The sequence below is a fragment of the Bacillus rossius genome, chromosome 1, assembly GCF_032445375.1.
Source record: "Bacillus rossius redtenbacheri isolate Brsri chromosome 1, Brsri_v3, whole genome shotgun sequence".
Lineage (NCBI taxonomy): Eukaryota > Metazoa > Arthropoda > Insecta > Phasmatodea > Bacillidae > Bacillus > Bacillus rossius.
In genome coordinates, this window is record NC_086330.1 from 132,168,102 (window position 1) to 132,191,799 (window position 23,698).

The window sequence follows — 23,698 nt, forward strand, 5'->3', positions numbered from 1 at the left end:
TAGGGAGAAAGCAACTGATGAGTTTGGCTTTTGAGTATGCGACTCTAAACAATATTCCACACAGGTTCAACAATGTGACAAAGGCAGCAGGGCGACACTGGGTGCAATATTTCTGCAAGAGGCAGAATTTGTCCCTTCGAGCACCCGAAAAATGCAGTCTTGGCCGTGCCATTGGATTTAACAGAGTACAGTGTCAGCGGTTTTTCCATAACTTGAAACAAGTGTCAGATGAAAAGAAATTTCATGCTTATCGTATATTCAATATGGATGAAAGTGGAATCTCGTGTGTCCCAAACAAAGTTCCCAAAGTACTTTCTCCCAAAGGCAAACGTTCAGTCAGCAAAGTGTCTTCAGCAGAGAGAGGACAAACTGTGACAGTAGTTTGTTGCATGAATCCTGTTGGTTTCTATGTGCCCCCTGCGATTATTTTCGCCAGGAAAAGAATGAAACAAGAGTTATTTAAAGATGCTCCTGAAGGTTCTTTGCACATGATATCTGATAGTGGCTTCATTAATTCCGATCTGTTTTTGGTCTAGCTTAAACATTTCAAGACCTCTGTCAAACCATCTGAGGATGACCCAGTACTCCTAATTCTAGATAATCACTCATCCCACTATTCTCTTGAGGCTGTTCTTTTTTGCCGAGAGCACAATATCACACTTCTTTCACTCCCTCCCCATGCTACACACAAACTGCAACCTCTCGATCGAGGATTCTTCGGCCCTCTGAAATCAATGTTTGCTATTGAAGCGGAGAAATGGATGCACAACCACCCCGGCCGTGCAATTTCCAATTCTGACATTTGTTTTTTGTTCCGCAATTCATATGAGAAGGTTGCCACCATGGAGAAAGCAAAGAATTCATTTCGTGCAACAGGAATTTATCCTTATAACCCTGATGTGTTCAGCGACGAGGATTTCATCCCATCTCATGTGACTGACAGGCCAAATCTAGAGGAGCCAATGGACAGTGGCAACGAGGTGGTTCCTGTTGCTCCAGATACTTCTGTACAAACTGTGAAAAACCCCATCATGCCTTCTAGCTTTGACACATCCCCATCAACTATTGAAAATCTTCAAGTTGATATGGAATGTTTGGTGTCTAGTGAGAATAATGAAACAATGCTGGACCAAATACCGTCGAGTAATATTGTCCATGTAGCTGGATTGGAGTTTTCTAACGCTGATGAGAATGATATGCCGATCGATAGTGGTGTCGAGTTGTCGACTAGTGAAATTAATCTGGGTTGCCAAATGCTAGCTGGTGTATCAAGTGAGAGAAATGTTAAGAAAATTAACTCTTCCACCTGCATTGTAAATAATAGTCCTATGAAGGTAGAGTGAGGGAAAGGGAATCTCTCCAGCCAGCATCGTACCTGTTCCCAAAGCAGACACAACAGTCAAGAGACAAAGGAAAGCCAGGCGATCGGAAGTAATGACAAGCTCGCCGTTTGAAAATGCTCTTTTTCTGGAGAGTGAAAAGAAACGTTCACAAGATTCACAGAAGTCAAATAAGAAAGGAAAATCATCAGGTCCATTGAAAAAGCGTAAAACTTCAAAGACAGTGGAAAGTGATGTACTCTGTCCAGGATGTGATGAGAGATATACTGAACCAATCTCAGAAGACTGGATACAGTGTATTAAATGCCAACAGTGGTGGAATGAGCAGTGTTCGTCATTTGAAGGATCTGTAACATTTACTTGTGATCTGTGTTAAGTGCGCACTCTTAGGGTAAACAATGCGCACTCTTAGGGGCTAGCTCACCTAAGAGTGCGCATTTGCATGTATTTGTTTTTGTGTGTTTTATAACAATATGAACAGTTTTCACATAATTGAACATATGTAGATGAATGCATAATAGATTAATAAAACCGAATTTGACTCAAACATTTATTGTTAATTTAAAATGTAGTCACATATGACTATTGTTTGTTAGGTGCGCACTCTTAGGTGCCTTTCTAATCCTACAGGGACGAAACGAGTTAGAAGTACCATAGGCAAAGCTGGACTCTAATGATCCGTAACCTATTACTTTTGATGAAACACATGGAACTGTTGTAACATGTTTGTACAGTGTTATGTGTATATACGAACCGTTATGTTGCTAATGCTGAAGATTGTTTACCGCCATCTTGTAAACTGGTTTCTGGTGTCCTTCCTCTAGTCATTTTTCTCAGCGCGGTTTCGGCTTCTACTTTCCTCCCAAATGAGATTCAACTTGATGGATACAAATGGACGAATAAATCCAGTTAACAGAAAACTAGTTTCCGTGGCTCCCATATTAGAGCCTGTTAACGCAACACTTTGTAAGCATTTGCTGGAGGTGTTTAGGAACAGGACCGTATTATTTCAGGGTGGGTAAATGCAGGAATGTGTCATGAGAAAGGGAGAGGGGGTTGTGAGAGGCTGTTTTTTTTTTTGCCCTGTGGCCCAAAGTAGAGATAGTTGATGTTCGGTCCGTGATTGTTTTGCTTTAATTGGCGAGGGTCGGCTGGGTGAAGATGATAGGGCCAGCCATCCTGTTTCGCCACGTATTCGGTGGGCTTTTTTTTTTTACTCTTTATTTTCTTGTGCCGTTGCGTTGTTAGGACTCTCGGCCACTTTTACACGATCCAAGTTGGACCTCGACTCCTCTCGGCTCTCTTGCTCCGCGTCATCTTCACATAACAGTTCTATTCTTGCGTTCATGTTTAACTATCAGACACCGCACAAATAATTCCTCCGTGTCTTCAAACGACACCGGAAACATTTCGCCGGGTTTTGACCGGGTCGTTATAAAATATTATCTTGCCATGGTCTGGAATCTAACTATGTATTTCTGATATTACAATTTAGTCTATCGTTAAGGGATGGGTAAAGTAAACTGGAATGAAATGTCACGCATCAAGTTTTTATTTATAAGTAAGTAAAAGTTAGGGCATTTTTAATCTTGGGAGTAAACTGAAATTAAAATGTCTTCCTCTCTCATAAAAGCACACCCTGGACTCCAGCTATTTCTCTAGTGTTCGTTGTTGGAATAAATTACTGATAAACCAAACTTTTCCTTGTACCCACCCTGGATAAATTCTACGGACCTACACATACTCGACATTGGCTGCTGCTCAAATTAGATAGTATATTACTTTTTGACTTGAAATGAACGGAATTCACCTACCCCAGATGTTGTCAGACGACTTCAGAGGCGACTCAAATTTTCGTTGATTCAATTACACATTTTTCGCGAAAAGATTTTCATACCAGCTGTGTGTTACAACTTTGCAGCTTTGTCTGTGTTTCGTGGTTGGCTGGGTTTATTTCAGGTGCATGTTTAATGTCAGCGCACCAATCATAGCCATGCAGTGCGGAAGAAAACGCGGGCACTTGGGGCAATGGCTTCTCTTGAAGATGGCTTCTCTTGAAGATGGCCGCCAATTACAAGGGGACAACCGTTAGATCGGACATAACTTACTGCAGTCTCATGAACGATCAGATTTTTTTTTCGCAAAAATAAAATTTGCACCTAAATATAGCGTGAAATGATAGGGACGTTTACTGATAAAATATTGCACCAGCAGGGACTGCAAATAGAAATAACATAATATTATATATTTGGTTGGAGTTTGATTTTAGGTAGCTTCGTGTTGTGAATATTATTTCCTTGGTCTCACCGAAATTGTTTCGTGTAAACCCGATACGACCTTTTTAATATCTTCGTAAGTTTCTCATCCATAATCTTTGGAAACATTTAGTTTTGCTTAATTAGCTATAAAGCTTTTAAAGAGGCGGTGGTGACTGGTTGGGGGGGGGGGGGGTAGGGGGAGAGTGAGTTCGGAATTTTTTTAATGCTTGTGTGTACCCTGCAAGTATGACAGAAATTACAATTCTACAGTTAATAAAATTCACTGGAAACCTTACAAGTTATGCAATTTTTACAGATCACGTTTACAGTAATGACCACGGAAACATTTAAGCAGATATGACTTTTCCTTAAATTTGGTGTTTGAAAATTTGTAAACTAAGTCACAAAATTATTTTCTCCCAAGCCCATACTTTCTCTCAAAGGCCCTAACATAATGCATGTACCTAATACATAAACAAATTCATAAAACTTTGCCTGCTTCGTATCAACTTTATTTTTCAGATGCCTGAAATTATGCAATTTTTGTTTCAATTTTGTGACTTGTAATATTTTGGTGACCATTAAGCATAATACAATTTCAACCTAGATAATTAAGTGCCGTTTAATCTGCTTCTATGGCCGGTTTATCTTTTCCTCTCGTGCACCAAATGCAATTGAAATTCGTTGAATAATACCAGAGTGTAAAAATGTAAATAAAAAAAATTATGTAGAATTTTTATTTTGACAGGGGTATTCTGGCAATGTTATTTAATAGCTAGAAATAGAACTTCGAGCAAAAAAAACGCGGAGACAGTGTAGGGTATACATCAAACTCCCTTGAGTGGAATTTAACGTGTAACACTGGATAGTTGAAGCAGGACTCGTGGCATTTAGAGAACTGAGGCTCGATTGGGGAACATTGTTTTCGGATGGCGTGCGCCGCGGAGCTGGATCGTGTACAACGACTGCAGGCGGCCGAAGGACGTTAGGAATGGTTGTGGGGGCAGGAGGGGAGGGGGACGAGTAGGGGTCATGGGGAGGAGGGCATTGTGTGAAAGCACGCACGACAGGTATTCTTGCATTCGTGCGGCCACCCACGCACTCGCCAGCGAGCCGATTGAAACTTATCTGGAGGCCGGCATCGCCGCCATATTGCCGGCCGCGGTGATTGAGACATGAGGATGCCCGTGACGTAACGTGCTGTTAACGAGCGCTGTCTCTGGGAACCGTGACGGCCCTGCCGGGGGGGAAGGGCGGGCGGGAGGCGGCTGGGCTTTAAAAGGCGGTAGGAGGATGAGGGGCCAGACCACCGCTTAGCGCGACCCACACGAGACGGCTGCCGAGGAGCACTCGTGTACGTCCTGCTCCTCTCCTCTCCGCAGGTCTCAGCTGTGGTCTGTCTCCTTCCTGGATTGCTGTGTGCGTTTAATACACATTTACTATACTCTGTCTCTCTCTCCGATGCACGGTATCTGCTATTAGCGCTGTCGTTTCGGTGTACTCTGTTGCCAGCTATACTCAAAGCGCACAAAAGTTTTAGACACAACTTTATAATGCAATGAAAATTTTTAAAATGCGCTTAATCAATTTATTTTGTAATGGAAAATTTGAACGAGTATTTTGAAAATACATTTTTTTTTGTTGTTGTATTTAATCAAGACATCAAGAACACCATCTGATAATATACAATTCTTACTTCTAATAACCGAAATAAATTCAAATTGTTGAATATTATATTATCTTCTTTTTAAAAAATTATGCTAAGATGAAATATCAAATAAATATAATATTATGCCCCAATTTTCGTAAGAAATACTCAGTATTATCTCGGAAAAAGAATTTCATACATGCCAAAATAACCATAGGCTTGCTATTTCTTGGCAACTGCTTTCCAAAGAAAATTGATTTCAGTGTGCTATTAGTAAATAGATTTTCTTGTACAATTATATCGTTACCGCTCTTGTACTTCATGATTCGTCTCAAATTTTTTCCACAGATGATTTCTTGTAGCGGTAAAAAAAATCCCCAAACCAATTTTCGTTATTATGATAATTTATTTTGACATTTAACAACTCGAAAATATAGTTAATTAAAAGTCTGGTGAGGACGTTTGTGACCACACAAAAAATGGAATAGTGTTGAGTTAACGGGAATGGCCCTCAAACAATAGTATAGACAAGGAAATGGAACAACAAATGTGGTATGCGAGACCGACCATTTAGAGCGTAGTATCTCTCCTAAGATAGTATCCTAAATTATTTTGCGTTAATTATTATGTTTTTGTACGTACCATTAAATAAATTAATCATATTGTTACGATTTTAATAATCGTTGAGTGGGAAGAACTGGGTCTGTATAGGGATAGCCCGATTATTTTTTATTGCACAGTTTTATTGACTGCTAATATTTACAACACTAATGCATAATCTTACTTAACATGCCTTCTAATCACTCAGTACTCGTGAACCTCCGTCGCTGAACTCTCGTTGCACTCCGTCGCCCCCGTCGCACTTCCCTTCACCGAACCTCCCCACGGAGGCCGGCGTCCAGGCTTATATAGACCCTGGCGCCCTTCTAGAAGTGACGAGCGCGGCTGGGGCCAGTCGTGTCATCCTGTGCCGACCCGACGCCCGAAGCGTCGGGAAGGGCATTGGCCGTTCGCGTGAGGCAGGGCGCCGCGCGGGGAGCGCTGAGTAGGAGGGAGGGGGGTAGCGACGACCCTTGTAATCCGGCCAGGCACGCGTGGCATGTCTTACGTCAATGGATGGCGCATGACGTCAGAGCTGTGCGGGGCCGCCAGCCAGCTCCGAACCTGGCATCGCGGTCCGGTCGCATTTGTAACAATATTTTATTGTGTATAAAATGATTTTTTTCTTCTAGACAAGTGCTTATTTGACGGTTTTTATGAAGTTAAAGACTATATTGTTTTGTCAGTCCTAGAATGTTCTGAAAACACGAAATCATGTGGTATACAATTTTGGATTAACCGTTCGAATGAAACATTTGTCTTAAAAACCTTCATAAATAAAAATTAGATTTTCCCAGAAACCTGTAGAAAAACTAAATTTTTTATTGTTTTAAGAGAAAGGCCACATACGAACGGTTAATCCATATTATTTCATGATTTCAGTACCTACACACTTTTAAATTTATTAAAACTATCAAAAAAAGCACTTGTAGAATAGAAAAATACTTTTGTGAATTAAATGTGGTTATATTATGACTTTAATCAAATTCACGCGAAAAATACGAAATATTGAATCAATATATTTACGATACTAACCTCTAACGTGTATTTTGTTTTTATCTCCCTACTCAGAAGGGAAGGGTTTTTTCTCCCTAAAACCTAAGCACATTGTGTAGAGCCGAGTATCCATGCTTTTCCGTGCTTTTTGAGATATATATTATAAACATATTTTCCATATTCACACAGTATTTTTTCAAGTATTTTGGCTACAATAATTTTTTTTTTGTAATATTTCAAAGAATATATGTTTAATTTTTTTTTGGCATTTTGTTGTAAGTTCGTCTTTTGTAGTTTTATGCTGATAAAATTAATCAATAAGGACAATGAAAAATTCGCTTATTCATTATGTGATAGAATAAAATTCAAATATGTTTACCTCTAAGCTGCTGCAACTATTGGCACACAGTTTCCAGGGAATTATCTTGGCTAATGAGAAACCCTCAACCAAAGAATTAACGAATCATAGGCTGCCTAGCTGAGACTTCTCACCAGTCGGCAGCCAATGAACAGGTGACATTTGCCCGAGTATACAAAGGAGTGCTGAGTCTTTCCTAAAGGTAATTGGAAACGCGATTTTTCTAGTCCTTAAATATCAATAAATTTTCTCATTACATGCTGTGCGTGTCCTGATTCTAGCAATATGAATTAAATTTCGTTCTTTGATCGATTCATGCAATGGGTAATTTCGATTTAGTCAATGTCATAAGAAACCTACTGTTTTCGTCGGTGTTGTCGTCGCGTGTTGTCTATAATATCTGTTTATCTTCATCGTGGTGTTCGTATATTTTTTTGCTGTCGTCCATTATTTTTTTGTTGTCTGTTTGCATTTACTGTTATAGTTTCAACTGTTATCGTCATTGTTAGCCCACTGTGTTCGTCTGTGCTGTCAAATATTTTCTTTTTATTACAAAATTCTTTTCACAGAATTTTCGAGCTGACTGATAATTTTTTCAAGTTTTTGGACGTCTGTACTGTCGCCGCTGTGTTGTCCATGATACCTGTTTTAGGTTCATCATTGAGTTTATATGTTTGACCTCAGCTGATTTAGGTTTTATTGTCTGAGTCAGTGTGTTTTAATTTTCATTTCTTAAAATTGGCCTTATTGACCTTTGTTGTTGACGAATTGCAATGGCGCATGCATGAAATGGCGAATGCAGTTTGTTGGTGCCGCAGCTCCTTGCGGCGACACCATGGAGGGCGGCCCCGACGACTACATGACGCTGGTGCGGGATGCGCTCATGGTGCCCATCTCCAGCGACCAGCACCAGGCCGGCCGCACCAAGGTGTCCGTGGTGGGCTGCGGGCAGGTCGGCAGCAGCATCGCCTTCACGCTCATGGCCAAGGTGAGGCTCGTTCACCACACACTAGTGGTGGGTTGCCTACTCGGCCACTTATGCTTCGTTTTGTCCCAGGCGTCCAATTTGTGAACCGTCCCCCGAATTAACTGCTCGCGCTAATGAGCATGTTAAAACGAAATAATGTCAAATTAGTGAATATTTGAGAATGTTTTCTGTGGTTTGAAAAAAGTTATGCTTGAATGAAGCATCAATTAATATATACAATTATGCGCCAATTTCAGTTAGAAATACTCAGTATTACTTCGAAAAAACGTATTTCATATACGCACGCAAAATAACCGTAGCCACGTGTTGTACAAAGTTACAATATCTTTCCTGAAGTATTACAAACTATTTCTTGGCAACTGGTTTCGAAAGGAATCTTTCGCAAAAGTACAGAAAAACATTTTCTATGTTGTCGGAGATTCTAATTCATAAACCATCATCAGGAGTGGTCAGACACCATTCCCGCGGTGTTTTAGGGTTTCGCAAAGCGGCGATGGAGAGGTAGAAAGTGACATGAACTACGTCTCAGCACACCACCACTAAACAATTCCAAGCTCGACGGGGAAAACGCAGAGTATGGTTCTGTAAGACGTTTACAATCTTTGTAACACGTTTCCAAACCCTAGTGCCAGCAACGGAATGATCTGTTCGCAAAATATTCTAAAGCATATTTAATAAAAGCATTGGTACCTCCAGCTCAAAGCTCACATGAATGTCCCTTTATTAATAGTGTTTGTTAGTACCGAATATTGGTTCCCACAGCCAAATATCTAACTCATTGATGCTTGCCACTTCGCTTTTTGGTTCGCAGACAAAGCTGCAAACTCGGTGATAGATTGGGAAACATTCCTTCAGTGAAAGGAAGATAACTACCAACCGCGACTCTGTAAGGCCTTCCAGCACTATCAGTATAATCACCCAGTGACATATTTCAATAGCGTGCTGCAGTGAGGCGGGCGCTTGTCCGCAGAACGTGTGCACGGACGTGGCGCTGCTGGACGGTTAGGGGAGGGGGAGGGGGAGGGTCGCCCCCCACAGCAGCTGCTCCGGGGAGGCCGTGCTGCAGCGAGGCGGGCGCTTGTCCGCCGAACGTGTGCACGGACGTGGCGCTGCTGGACGGTTAGGGGAGGGGGAGGGGAAGGGTCGCCCCCCACAGCAGCTGCTCCGGGAAGGCCGTGCTGCAGTGAGGTGGGCGCTTGTCCGCAGAACGTGTGCACGGACGTGGCGCTGCTGGACGGTTAGGGGAGGGGGAGGGGGAGGGTCGCCCCCCACAGCAGCTGCTCCGGGGAGACCGTGCTGCAGTGAGACGGGCGCTTGTCCGCAGAACGTGTGCACGGACGTGGCGCTGCTGGACGGTTAGGGGAGGGGGAGGGGGAGGGTCGCCCCCCACAGCAGCTGCTCCGGGGAGGCCGTGCTGCAGCGAGGCGGGCGCTTGTCCGCAGAACGTGTGCACGGACGTGGCGCTGCTGGACGGTTAGGGGAGGGGGAGTGGGAGGGTCGCCCCCCACAGCAGCTGCTCCGGGGAGGCCGTGCTGCAGCGAGGCGGGCGCTTGTCCGCCGAACGTGTGCACGGACGTGGCGCTGCTGGACGGTTAGGGGAGGGGGTGGGGGAGGGTCGCCCCCCACAGCAGCTGCTCCGGGGAGGCCGTGCTGCAGCGAGGCGGGCGCTTGTCCGCAGAACGTGTGCACGGACGTGGCGCTGCTGGACGGTTAGGGGAGGGGGAGGGGGAGGGTCGCCCCCCACAGCAGCTGCTCCGGGGAGGCCGTGCTGCAGCGAGGTGGGAGCTTGTCCGCCGAACGTGTGCACGGACGTGGCGCTGCTGGACGGTTAGGGGAGGGGGAGGGGGAGGGTCGCCCCCCACAGCAGCTGCTCCGGGGAGGCCGTGCTGCAGCGAGGCGGGCGCTTGTCCGCCGAACGTGTGCACGGACGTGGCGCTGCTGGACGGTTAGGGGAGGGGGAGGGGGAGGGTCGCCCCCCACAGCAGCTGCTCCGGGGAGGCCGTGCTGCAGCGAGGCGGGCGCTTGTCCGCAGAACGTGTGCACGGACTTGGCGCTGCTGGACGGTTAGGGGAGGGGGAGGGGGAGGGTCGCCCCCCACAGCAGCTGCTCCGGGGAGGCCGTGCTGCAGCGAGGCGGGCGCTTGTCCGCCGAACGTGTGCACGGACGTGGCGCTGCTGGACGGTTAGGGGAGGGGGAGGGGGAGGGTCGCCCCCCACAGCAGCTGCTCCGGGGAGGCCGTGCTGCAGCGAGGCGGGCGCTTGTCCGCCGAACGTGTGCACGGACGTGGCGCTGCTGGACGGTTAGGGGAGGGGGAGGGGGAGGGTCGCCCCCCACAGCAGCTGCTCCGGGGAGGCCGTGCTGCAGCGAGGCGGGCGCTTGTCCGCAGAACGTGTGCACGGACGTGGCGCTGCTGGACGGTTAGGGGAGGGGGAGGGGGAGGGTCGCCCCCCACAGCAGCTGCTCCGGGGAGGCCGTGCTGCAGCGAGGCGGGCGCTTGTCCGCCGAACGTGTGCACGGACGTGGCGCTGCTGGACGGTTAGGGGAGGGGGAGGGGGAGGGTCGCCCCCCACAGCAGCTGCTCCGGGGAGGCCGTGCTGCAGCGAGGCGGGCGCTTGTCCGCCGAACGTGTGCACGGACGTGGCGCTGCTGGACGGTTAGGGGAGGGGGAGGGGGAGGGTCGCCCCCCACAGCAGCTGCTCCGGGGAGACCGTTCTGCAGCGAGGCGGGCGCTTGTCCGCAGAACGTGTGCACGGACGTGGCGCTGCTGGACGGTTAGGGGAGGGGGAGGGGGAGGGTCGCCCTCCACAGCAGCTGCTCCGGGGAGGCCGTGCTGCAGCGAGGCGGACGCTTGTCCGCCGAACGTGTGCACGGACGTGGCGCTGCTGGACGGTTAGGGGAGGGGGAGGGGGAGGGTCGCCCCCCACAGCAGCTGCTCCGGGGAGGCCGTGCTGCAGCGAGGCGGGCGCTTGTCCGCCGAACGTGTGCACGGACGTGGCGCTGCTGGACGGTTAGGGGAGGGGGAGGGGGAGGGTCGCCCCCCACAGCAGCTGCTCCGGGGAGACCGTTCTGCAGCGAGGCGGGCGCTTGTCCGCAGAACGTGTGCACGGACGTGGCGCTGCTGGACGGTTAGGGGAGGGGGAGGGGGAGGGTCGCCCCCCACAGCAGCTGCTCCGGGGAGACCGTTCTGCAGCGAGGCGGGCGCTTGTCCGCAGAACGTGTGCACGGACGTGGCGCTGCTGGACGTTTAGGGGAGGGGGAGGGGGAGGGTCGCCCCCCACAGCAGCTGCTCCGGGGAGACCGTTCTGCAGCGAGGCGGGCGCTTGTCCGCAGAACGTGTGCACGGACGTGGCGCTGCTGGACGGTTAGGGGAGGGGGAGGGGGAGGGTCGCCCCCCACAGCAGCTGCTCCGGGGAGGCCGTGCTGCAGCAAAGCGGGCGCTTGTCCGCAGAACGTGTGCACGGACGTGGCGCTGCTGGACGGTTAGGGGAGGGGGAGGGGGAGGGTCGCCCCCCACAGCAGCTGCTCCGGGGAGACCGTTCTGCAGCGAGGCGGGCGCTTGTCCGCAGAACGTGTGCACGGACGTGGCGCTGCTGGACGGTTAGGGGAGGGGGAGGGGGAGGGTCGCCCCCCACAGCAGCTGCTCCGGGGAGGCCGTGCTGCAGCAAAGCGGGCGCTTGTCCGCAGAACGTGTGCACGGACGTGGCGCTGCTGGACGTGGACGCGGCCAGGCTGGGCGCAGAGCAGATGGACCTCTCGCACGCCTCCGTGTTCTGCAAGTCGCGGGTGCTGTCCTCCACGGGTGAGCGGGCGCCGTGCCTGACCCACGTCACTAGTCGGTTGTACTGTAGTGGTCTTTATTATAGCCACTACTTTATTAGTTATGTGGAGTCAGTGTATTGAGTATGTGGCCCAGTTTTACTTTATGCATAACACTTGGTGGACGTGGTGACACACATAAAACATATATACTTTGTTATAAGAAAAACAAATGAAATCAACAAAAAAAAATTACCTTGAATTCGTCATGTAGGTTAAACGAAAGATAAGGATTATAGGTATGAGAAGTGCAAGACTTATTAATAAAAAAATAAAATGCCATTTAAAGAAAGTCTTTATTAAGATAATAATATTGAAAATTCTGGTTTGGCAGGTGGTATAAATTATGTACTTAAAACAAGAAGGAAATAGGTTGTACACATGTGTCACTAACAATAGTTCATACAGTTCAATTTATAATGGCACATGTTCTCACACTCATAAATCGTAGAAAACTGATAAAATATGGTTTATTATTTAAATATTTAATTTATAAAATTGTACCTCGGCTTAGCTCTATTGTTGTGTCTATAGAAAACATGAAATTCCATTCTCGTATCACCTCTAGGTATTGACTGTGACGTGTATGCGTTACGATTAAGTGGATTGCAATATAAGTCTTTAAATGATGTTAATCTGTTCTCAAATTTTACAATAGTTTCAGATGTAGAGAAAATACTAGCACATTTAGCTTATAACAATGTCTCGTACGATGCGAAATTGGATCAGTTTTTACTCACGTTAAATATGCACACTTATGTACATGTCTTTCCAGATATGCCCTTTCATTAAAAGATACATTTAATATTACGCAGATTTAACACATCCATACACTCGGATGGCCTATTATAGCTAGAAATATGGATGCATATAAAAGGGATTACGCCCCTTGCGTTTCAATATGCTGCCACATTACATAAACTCTCTTTTATATATAGAAGTTCTAAAACTATCAACTTTTGTAACCTGGCCTCTCATTGGCCGAAACAATAAAAAGTTAAAGTAATTTTACACATTAAAATTAACAACTGACTTTCAGCAATATGTGTGAAGATACAAAAATACTTTAAATTTAAAATGATAATTTCTAACAATGAACACACTGTTATACAAAATACGGGAAGAAAATCTCTTATGCCGTTAAAGTCAATTGTGCCCTAGAGGGGTTTATCTTATTGCTGTTCCATGTAAGTTCGTGCTACGTCATAGAGTGTAGCACACGTAGATACACCAAAACATAAACATAGAGTAATAATATCGGGTAAATAAACAAATAACACTAAATAGAATTATAATGTTGTTAAAAATAATAATAAGTCACTTTCTGTGCGTGAAATCGTAAGTCATGTAACGGCTCACGGTCTAATTTAAAAATGCAGAATTATTAGTTAACTTGTATGTAATTAATTATTAATTTTGTTACGTAAGAGTTTTATTAAATTCATCATCATCATCCTGTGGCCAGTTCAGCAAAGTAAACTGCCCGCTTCTTCCTCTATCCCTCCATCATTCCTCATCCTTCATTTTAGTCCATTTTTCTCCTCTATATCTACTGCAATCCTTTAACTATCTGCTCTTCCCACCACCTCCTCGGACTTCCTTGGGGTCTTCTTCCTGTGCACTTCACCTCCATCGTTTTCCTAGGCAGCCTCTATTTTCCCTTTCTCTGGACATGTCCGTACCGCCTCAGACTTGCTTTTTCAGTAATCTCATTGAAGTCCTGAACTTCTGATACTGTCTCGCCTCGTAAGTGTAAGTTATTTTGTTCAATTATTTTTTTTAATTAGTTTTTTTAATAGTTTTCTAAATTATGCTTAGCAAGGAAATTTCTGTAAAGTTGGCTAAATGAGCATTGTTTTAATGTCTTTCTCTTAATATATTTTTAAGTTGTTATAAGATATTATTAATTATCACGTAATTTAAGTGATAAGAAAATTTTAGATAACTTTTGATAAGTTAATTTTTTAAGTTATAATTTTGTAAGGATGTTGATTGAAATGTCTGCCGAGGTGCGGCGCTAGTAGCGCTCGTGACGCAGAAGCAGAGGCGCGCACTTCGTGGTAACTACTCGCTTCGCGAGCTAGCGACAACAAATAGGGCACTCGACTTGGAGCAGCTACATGTGTTTGCCAATATATTTGGATATATTGTGGTTTCTGTCTCGCGAAGCGACTAGTTGCCACAATCTTAGCTTTTTTCCTTCATACAATAGACGGGTCACAAGACAATTATTCTTAAACTATACATATATCTAAATACTGTCCTTGTATGTATGTTTACAATAAAAAAGCCAAAATGTGTACAAAAAATTATGTATGAGAAAACTGGGGATTATTTTGTTACCATGTGGAGTAGCAGACCTGCAATTTTTTCTGAGGCTTTGTAACATTTTATTTAGCTACAAGACGATGGGAGAGTGAAGAAAAATGTATTAATGTTGTTTAGTATTCTGTCCTTGAATAAGTATCTATACATAACAAATACACACCTATTTTACAAAAATTCCGACCACTGAATGATCACGTCTTCCATATTTTGCCAATATTTAACACGCGCAACCCAAAATAAAAATTATTTTCCCCATAATTACAATTGGTATCAATTTGAGGGTTTCATAAATTAAAAAATAGAAAAAAAATATATAAAATATAATTAAAATTTAATAACTTAAAAAGATTTTTTTATGTTTCCAAGATTCTATTTAGCTTTGAGCTGTTAGCGAAATAGACTCACTGCTCCCTATATATGTCAACCCCCCCCCCCCCCTCCGCGGCCGACAATATTCTACTCGTCTCCACTGTGATCTCAGTATCGTTACGCTCTATCAGGGGAACAAAAGTGACGGACACTTGGCCACCACGTGCGTTAGGAGTGAAAAATCATAGTCTGATGTGTAGGATATGTTTTGGGTACACGACTATTTGAAACACGTGTAGAAGTGTGCAAGTATACACGTTTACAGTCAAGTGTACATACGTGCGAGGTATAAAAATGTGTACATATATCCAGTGGGGGTATATTTTCACTCGAGTTATAAAATATATTCGAGATCTCGGTAAAGGCAAAATGATATTTTGGGTGATGCAAGGTGAGCTGTCTTTATTACTGGAACCACTGTCCAAACCCCATTTTATTGACGTTAAGTTTTTTGAGTACACAAATGCTAATTTTAATTATTTATTTATATCCTCTCCCGAAAAAATTTCCTGAATCCACCACTGCAAGTATCCGAGTCTGTAAGTTTGTAAGTGTGCAACTATACAAGTGTGCAAGTGTGTCATAATACAAGCATACGCTGCTGCTGCCATCTGCATTTCAGCGAGTTTTTTTTGGATAGCCTACAATATAATACATACATACATAACTGAGTACACAACGGAGCTTTACACTGGAGGTTAACAACTGTGACAAACATGGTGACTAAAAACCTGCAAATATCCTTCGAGTTGGCTGATTACTCTATTGGTTATCTCCCCTCATCCGACCCTCCTCAACCATCCCTCCGAGCTGCACACTCCTGGGCGTTTCGGTTTTTGTTTCTCTTATGCTCTAATGACGTCATCGCCTCGACTTATTCTACCGGCTGTAAAGAAGTTTCACTTCAAATCCTTGTGTCTGTTGGCGTGCCGAACCCACGTGGCTTTGTTCACAAGAGCTGATCCTGACGGTGGCGTCGGCAGACCGAGAGAGAAAGATGACCGCGTGCGTAGCAGAGGACAGTCGTTCTGTGTCATGGAGGGAATATTCTAGGACGTGTATGTTTATTATAAAGTTTAAGTCAACTGGTTAGCAACTAGACAGCAAAACAAATCGTGGCTGTATAAATGCTAGAGTCGTGTTCTTTTAGCAAAAGAGCTTTTCACACCAGCAGTGTGTTCAAGGGCGCCCATATGATAATTTGTAGGGGGGGGCCAGACTTAGGGGTATGAAGTATTTTTAATCTTTTGGAAGACTTAACTGCGGCTTGTTACTAGCCATAAAATAGTTCCAGTTCTGACCCTGTTAAAATTTTTTGTCCTGTTACTAAAATACTAGACCACAGTACTCATTCGCCATAAAAAAAAATCTTTATTGGCTACTTTATTAATTAAATATTAACTATTTTATTGAAACAAATGAATTTTTAGCATTAAAAATGCAGGAATACAGTCCTTAAACTTTTACAGCGTCTCGGGTACACGGATATCAAGAATACAGTCCTTCAACTAATTGCTCTCTTTACCCCTAAATAAATGTCGCGTACAAATTAAATTAAAATAATTATAAAGTTGAAAACGTGTTGGTCAAAAGATTCAACTTTGGGAGAGAAACGATTTAAATATGTTATCACAGTCAGAAAACAGTTGTTTTTAAATGTAACACCTGAAATACGCTTATAATTATAGTCAAAAATTGTTTCACAATTAAATGAATATTACTATGTTTCGATATGAATCATAATTGCTTATCATTTAGAATTAGCACAGATGGATTCAGTAGTCGAGGACTATAAGTTTATTAAGTGATAGTAAAGCGCAGAAAAAATTAGTTTATTATTAAACTAGACAATTTAACCAAACAGTATTTATTTAGAGGTTAAGGAATTAAGTGACACCAAAACCAATGAAAATAATCGAAAATTTCTAAATGCTGACATAACTCATAATCAGCTTTACACAGAAGAGTTTAGTTCAGCGCAATTAATCCACACAAAACAACTGGACAATATGTCGACGCGTATTTTAAGAATATAAGAAGATCCACATCGCAGTATAATTTTTTTTCGTGTCGTGTGGTGCGGGCCCATAGGCTACAGCCTAGATAGCCTGCGCGTAAATACGGCCCTGATAAACCCTTAAATAACATGTTCAGTACTTAACTTCAGAATTAAGAGTACATTAGAACCTCGATTTTACGGAGCCCGGACTCAACGAAGCCGGGTTTTTACGAATACATTTTTCAGGAACCAACTAAAATTCGGAAATTTTGACACCAAAATATATTTAATAAAAATTAAAAAAACACTATGAAAACATATAAAAATATTAATTTTTTATGCACAGCGTATTCATATTTTAAAGCTAATACAACAGCCATTTACCGTTAGTGAATATTGTATAAGTTATTGCGGCATCAAACTCAAAATCGAAAAGAAAAAATGGACTAGTTACACTTTATTTGTCGCAAAGTTTGAAATTTCTTCGATTGAAAAATTATGTCAAGGCCGTAAAAATATATATTTTACCGCAAATGAACTATACTCAACATTACTTACTCATTCCAACATTTCCAGCTCGTGAGCATAGCAACTGAGCTTGAAACCTTGTGAAGCGTGAGAGAAAGAAACGATATTGAGTAGCTACTTCCTCTCCTTTCCGCTAATATCCAACAACCCATGCCATTAGGCATTATCTTGACATGTGTCGCATTCATTACCTTCGCTGCATCGGTTTCCCAGTAAAAAACGCTCTAAAATGGTATAACTGACAGCAAGTAGACGTGACGAGCGAATTTTCAACTAAGTTTTTTTTAACTTACTATACAAACAAATAATTCCCTGTGGCTATCACAAATTCAAGGGCTTCTCGCACTAAAATGTACTGTGTTTTTAATGAATGTCTGTCGTTACAGAGCAGCGTTTTTCTTCACCAAATAAGCCTATGATTAGAGACAGTAAAAATTCGCGGATTCCTTTCAAGACAGGCTGGAATCCAAACTCATTTAGCTTAATGCTGCGTCAGTGATTGGACCGCAATTTACCTGAAGGACTCTAGGCCAATGGCAAAGACTCAACTAAAGAAGTATCGAATCATAAGAATCGCAATAAACAGGTGTCCCGAGTCGGTAGCCAATGACCAGGTGATAGTTGCCCGAGTACATAGAGAATCGTGGAGTCTATCCGAGTGGTCATTGAAACCGCGAATTTTTTCAGTCCCTACCTATGATCACTTTTATGAAACAGTACAGGTGTACACTGAACTGTGTGCTTGATCTCCTCGATTATGTTACTAAAAGTGCGTTCATTCATATTCTTCAAGCCTATCTGTTAAAGATTAACTGATAAATATGATAAGGTGAAGTCCATAAAAATGCAAGGCAGGGAATTCTTCCAGCTCATCAACCTAACCCTGGAAAGTCTCGTCTGTTTTCAGTTGTCTCTGGCAAGGAGTGAACAAGTTTGCAAACTCAAATATAAATTTATTTTAGTAGCACGCGTCTTACGAAAAGGAAAGATATCCAAGAAAGGCATGTCGGACAACCTACTGTCACCACACAAAAGTTAACATGATGCAATGCGTGGTGCAACTGTGTTTAGTCGCTGTGATGTCGAGGCAAGTTGTGGAATGTTAAAAAAAAATAAGGGGAACGCAAGGGAGGGCAGAGGGCAGATGGCAGTCTTGTTTTTACTATTTAATATTATATATATTCCGTTCAATAAATTATAACATGTATCTTCACGGGGTGGGGTGTTTAAAATTTTATGAAGATAACGATTTTACGAATGCAATCCAAGCGACCGTGAGCGTACGTAAAATCGAGATTCTAGTGTAAATTGCTTACGAGTCTACTGAAGGTAGCGGAATCCTTATCCCTTTAAACACTTTTGAAGGGAAAAAGTGGTTTTCCTCAAATTCAAAATTCCAACATAAATTTTACGTTGTAGACTTTTCTGGACAATAATTCTTATTTGAGTAACTTTAAAGGTGTTAGCTTACCTTAAAAATTGTGAATAATCTGAACGGATGTGACGAATGAGGAAATCTAAGAAACACTACATAATAACACTTTCACTGATTTATTTACACTTAAGTTATTTATACTGACTGAATACACTAAACTAAATCTAGACCAGATGCATAAAACTGTAGACCTAAAGACTATTGAAAAATCTCTGTTTTGAGATGTTATTTGTGAACATACACATTATGACGAAAAAGTAGCAAAACATTTCGCCGTCTACAAGCACGTGTCAACTGTCGCGTCGTCTAAACTCTGACTGTTCTAAATCTGTTGTGTTGTGTTATCGCGTGAGCTTGGGTAGCATTACGAAGGGGAATGACTCGCCACGGGCGTTGCGCTTGAACAGCGTTTTCTCCCTGTACACAACACCTTATATCGCAGCGGCAGAAACTAATGCTTGAACTAACATAAAAAATGAAGCAGACATGTAAAAAACGATATACAATAATATCTTCGTGTTGAACCACTTCTACATAATACCGAATTTAAATAATTTTCTTTAAAGTAAAGCACCTGACTACACTATTTTTTTTCCTTCCCTGAAAGCTAGGGGGGGGCCACGGCCCCCCCCTGCCCCCGGGTATGGGCGCCCTTGAGTGTGTTAAAACTTTGTAGCATTGTCTGTGTTTCGTGGTTGGCCATGTTTATTTCAGGAACATGTCTACTTTCAGTACACCAATCTTAGTTCTCCAGTACGTAAACAAAAACATCCTGAATTGCCCGGTCAAACAGGGCAATTTCTTCTCTTGCAGACGGCTGCCAATCACATGGAAACAATTGCTAGCGCGGGAGTACCTTATTAATTCTCGAAAAATACATGTCTCTACTAATATGCTAAAAGCAGAGAACAACAAAATTTCCTGGATTCATTTCGTGATTTTTTAAAATTCAAATAATTTAACCATAGTGATGCTTCTGCAATTAGTTCCCGGTTAATCTGGAGGAATGCAAGTATTCTATCATTTATTACCCAGTTAAGACGCCTTTCATGTTAGGGCTAATAAACAGGTGACGTTTTCCCGAGTATGCCAAGTCTATATTGGAGGTCTAGCAACTCGCGAATTGTTACAGTACTTAGCTATAAAATTGTTTCAAATATTGAAAATTCTCTTCAAATAATCGTTAATAAAACATGGCAACAGCACATTAACAAATAATTATCATTGATTTTTATTATACATATATATATAAATACATATTTTGCTTTCCAGATCAGAAAAGGGGTACAGGATCGTTCTCATTTTGACTTCGTTTATTAACACGCAAACACACACCAACTCCCATACTATCTTTGAATGGATTTTGCAATGGTAAAATCGATTTAATATTTTTTGGACACATTGTTGGTTACACGGTGTATTATAAGAACCTCACTAATTGACAAAAAAAATGAATATGCAAATACATTAAACAAGAAAAATCAGCTGATGTCATAAGATAAAAACATAAACAGCACAGAAACTGTTCCTTTGTGGAATAATTAGTCAGAAAAAATATTACAGCACAGATGGACACAGTGGGCTGACAACGACGAAACAGTTGCAACAATAACAGTAAATAAAAACCAAAAACCGACCTTGGACCACACAGCGACAAACAGGTGAACCCAACGATGATGTGGACATCACAACTACAACACAGAGACGCGCAGACGAACGCAGTGATGTGACAAAACAGATATGTTCTGGACACGACGACAGCACAGACGAACACTAGGCTTACCAAGGCAAAATAGTTGCGGGGTTTTCTGGAAGTGAGACGTGTTCCCGTCATCAGGCACACGTCTGTGGACTCACAGTGTTATCAGCAGTGGCCCACCCTGTACGGTCCGTGCGACGTGTGGAGGGCGGTGTGTCGGCAGACCCGGCGGTGACGGCCGGCTCCAAAGTGATCGTGGTGACGGCCGGGGCGCGCCAGGCGCCGGGCGAGAGTCGCCGGGACCTCATCGACAAGAACGTGGGCATCTTCAAGAAGCTGATCCCACCGCTGGTGCAGAACAGCCCCGACTGCATCCTGCTCATAGTCACCAACCCGGGTAGGCCTGAAGTCACATCCATACGCTTCAAGTGCCAGGCACTTCCGATTGGTTCCAAGAACGTCATTGACGTGTGGTCAAACCCTTTCGTCTAGATCTGTGATGGCCAACATCGCTCTTTTCGAGGGCCTAATATTATTAAAATAATCCGAGGGGCTGACACATATGAAATAATATTTAATTTCTTAACACAATAATTTAAGATCGTATTATAATGTGCAATAACTAGGTGCATACATATTTTGCGAAAAGATTCCGAGACCAGTTGAAAGTTAAAACACTGTTTTATCGTCTGTGTTTCGTGATTGGGTTAGTTTCTTTCGGGTAAATGTCGATTGATACAAAATCAATCACGGTAATTCAGTGCGGAAGCAAACGCGTCTCGAGTGGCTCGGTGAAATAAGTCAACGACTTCTCTCGCAGACGGCCGCCAATCACAAGTAAGAATCCACGGGTGCGGGTACGCCTTTTTGCAGTCTATTAGGCGTTCATTTGTTTTCGCAAATAATGCCTGCCCCTAGCAATAACCATTGTAAACAATACTTTGCATGTGATGAAGAATCTAAAAAAAATAATAATTTTCTTAAAAATAATGAATAGTATTTACAAAAATAAAACTACAATTGAATCACAATAACCACGGAATAATAAATATATTGTTAACATATAAATAACATTTTCTCAATACTTTCGAACAGGATTTTTTGGTAAATTATTCTACATAAGTGCAAACAAATACGGCTAATAAACTACAGTTTATCTGCTAATATTTATTTCTTGGAAGTTTCTTTAGTCTGGCCGTACGAAAAGATGACACTGACAGCTAGTTTGCATCTCTGGTCTAGCTGGCAGGTTTTCGTGGCCAGAGTGACTAAGGTACTTCTCAGCTTTTGGGTTGTCAATCGCCCTTGAAGATGGCTGCAACACAAGGCATGCCCGAAACGTCTGGCTTACCAACCTTTTCCAGGCCATGGCTTCAGCCTAGAAGACAATAAGTAATCACATATCGTCATGGTTACTGCGGCAGAGATATAAAGTTGTTACTGTGCATTGTGTAATGTTATTTATTATCACGCTACTTGTATCATTATCGAGCCTTGTTTACCACGTATTACGATGAAACATTCATGGTATGTAGTCACAGTTAGTGCCTTTATTTGACTACAAAATAACCAAACAGTGAAACAAGTATGTTTTATTAAATTTGTAATTTCCATCCTAAATTTTATTGTCTGTGTTAATGTTTTATTCAGCCAATAACTATTTTTTTCATAAACCAAGGAATAATTTATGTTTCATTTATTTAATTTGTATATTTTATCATCAGTATTACTTAATAATGATTTATAAAATACATAGCATTCTAAGATTTCTCACAGATGCACCATAATTTTGTATTAGTGTACCATTTTGAATAATGTGTGCAGTGATAAATCCCGATGACTTAACATCACTGATATTATCACAGAACATTCAAATCAATGTTTATTTATGATAAACCTCAATATTTGTAGGGGCCAGCATTTTTTTTAAATTTATTAAGCTCAACGAATGTAATTTGGTTGTATGCCGCAGTGGTTTCTTCCATGTATTTGTTGGCCATCTGCAAGAGAAACCATTGCCTTATTTAACCAGGCCATTCAAGTTACATTTGTTTCAGCACAGAATTAATGTGATTATTGTACTTAAAGTTAACAGGTACCTGAAATAAAGCACAGATGATGCTACGGTGTTTAAACTCTCAGTTGGTCTCAAAATCTTTTAGCGAAAAATTCATGCCCCTATCCTTATAATACTTATTTTAAATTAATTTCTAAATAACTATAAAAATATATTACTGCTTGGTATAGAATACCAGAAAATATATATAAAAAAGAAATATAAATATGGATTGTATGGCTTATGTGTTACAAAATGTGTATGTAACATGCTATTTCAAACTCGTAGGGTAAACAAACATAAAATACTGACAATATTATTTCGAATACTATTTCATAAAAAATAATAAAAATAATGTGTTTCACTGTTACTTTTCACTCCAGTTAAATAATGGTTCATTTGTATAAAGGTTCATAGTACACAGGGATCGATTATGGTAGAAGTTCTATGATAATTTTACTTGCAACCACTCTGACATAAACATAAACTAAGTGCAAATTTAAGAATTTTACTGAGGGCACGCTTACCACCCTTTCCCTTTAGACACCTACATATATTTATCGTCGATGTATTTCGTCTCATGCAACTCAAGATTAAGGTTCTTGGTGATCAACATGTCTTATAATTGATTCAATAGGGATAAGACATTAAATTGAAAAAAAGGAGTCAGGTGACAAGAACTATAGGTATGTTAAAGAAACATACGCCTCCCAATGCATGCACACTTTATCACCATTATGTATGTCTACGGCCCCTCCTTGGACGATTTGTAAGTTCTCAATGACAGCAACCGAATGAGGTGGCACATTATTGGTTTCTGTCTTCCATGGCTATCCAGAAATCACTTCTAGCAAATGCTTGGCTGACTCCGTGTTATTGACTATGAAAAATTAATTCCTGTCCAAAAATTCTTGCATTGAGATCGTTGTACTCTTAGAAAAAATACAGTAGAGGAAGTACAGTGGATTAGGTTTACAAAGTAACAGTGACCAAACTTCAATACATAATTGTATTTCTAAACACTTGTTTAAGAGTTCTTTGTAGTACATTTTAAGCAAACATATTGTTAAGCAAGCTCTAAAAATTGGTGAAGTTAAAAAAAGCAAGCAATTTGAATTGTAGGGAATAGCACTTATTTTACAGTTCACTGAAATCTAGATACAATCTAGAATACATACTTCATGGAATTAGTACTTGTTAGAAATGCATCTCAGGTTTGGTCATAGTGACCACTATCAGATACATCGAAATGATAGACTTTCACGAATTTGTCGTCAATT

The 23,698-nt window shown here is 42.2% G+C and overlaps 1 protein-coding gene across 1 annotated transcript in view; it reads left to right on the plus strand.

Annotated features, from left to right (window-relative positions):
* The window catches only part of LOC134546162 (L-lactate dehydrogenase-like), a 95,276-nt gene that overhangs the window by 61,182 nt on the left and 10,396 nt on the right, over positions 1 to 23,698 (plus strand). Inside the window, exons 2-4 of the mRNA XM_063388730.1 lie at positions 8,019 to 8,188; positions 11,873 to 11,987; positions 20,586 to 20,759. Coding sequence (XP_063244800.1) covers positions 8,036 to 8,188; positions 11,873 to 11,987; positions 20,586 to 20,759 — 442 coding nt within the window. The 5' untranslated portion in view covers positions 8,019 to 8,035. The remainder of the gene's footprint in view (positions 1 to 8,018; positions 8,189 to 11,872; positions 11,988 to 20,585; positions 20,760 to 23,698) is intronic.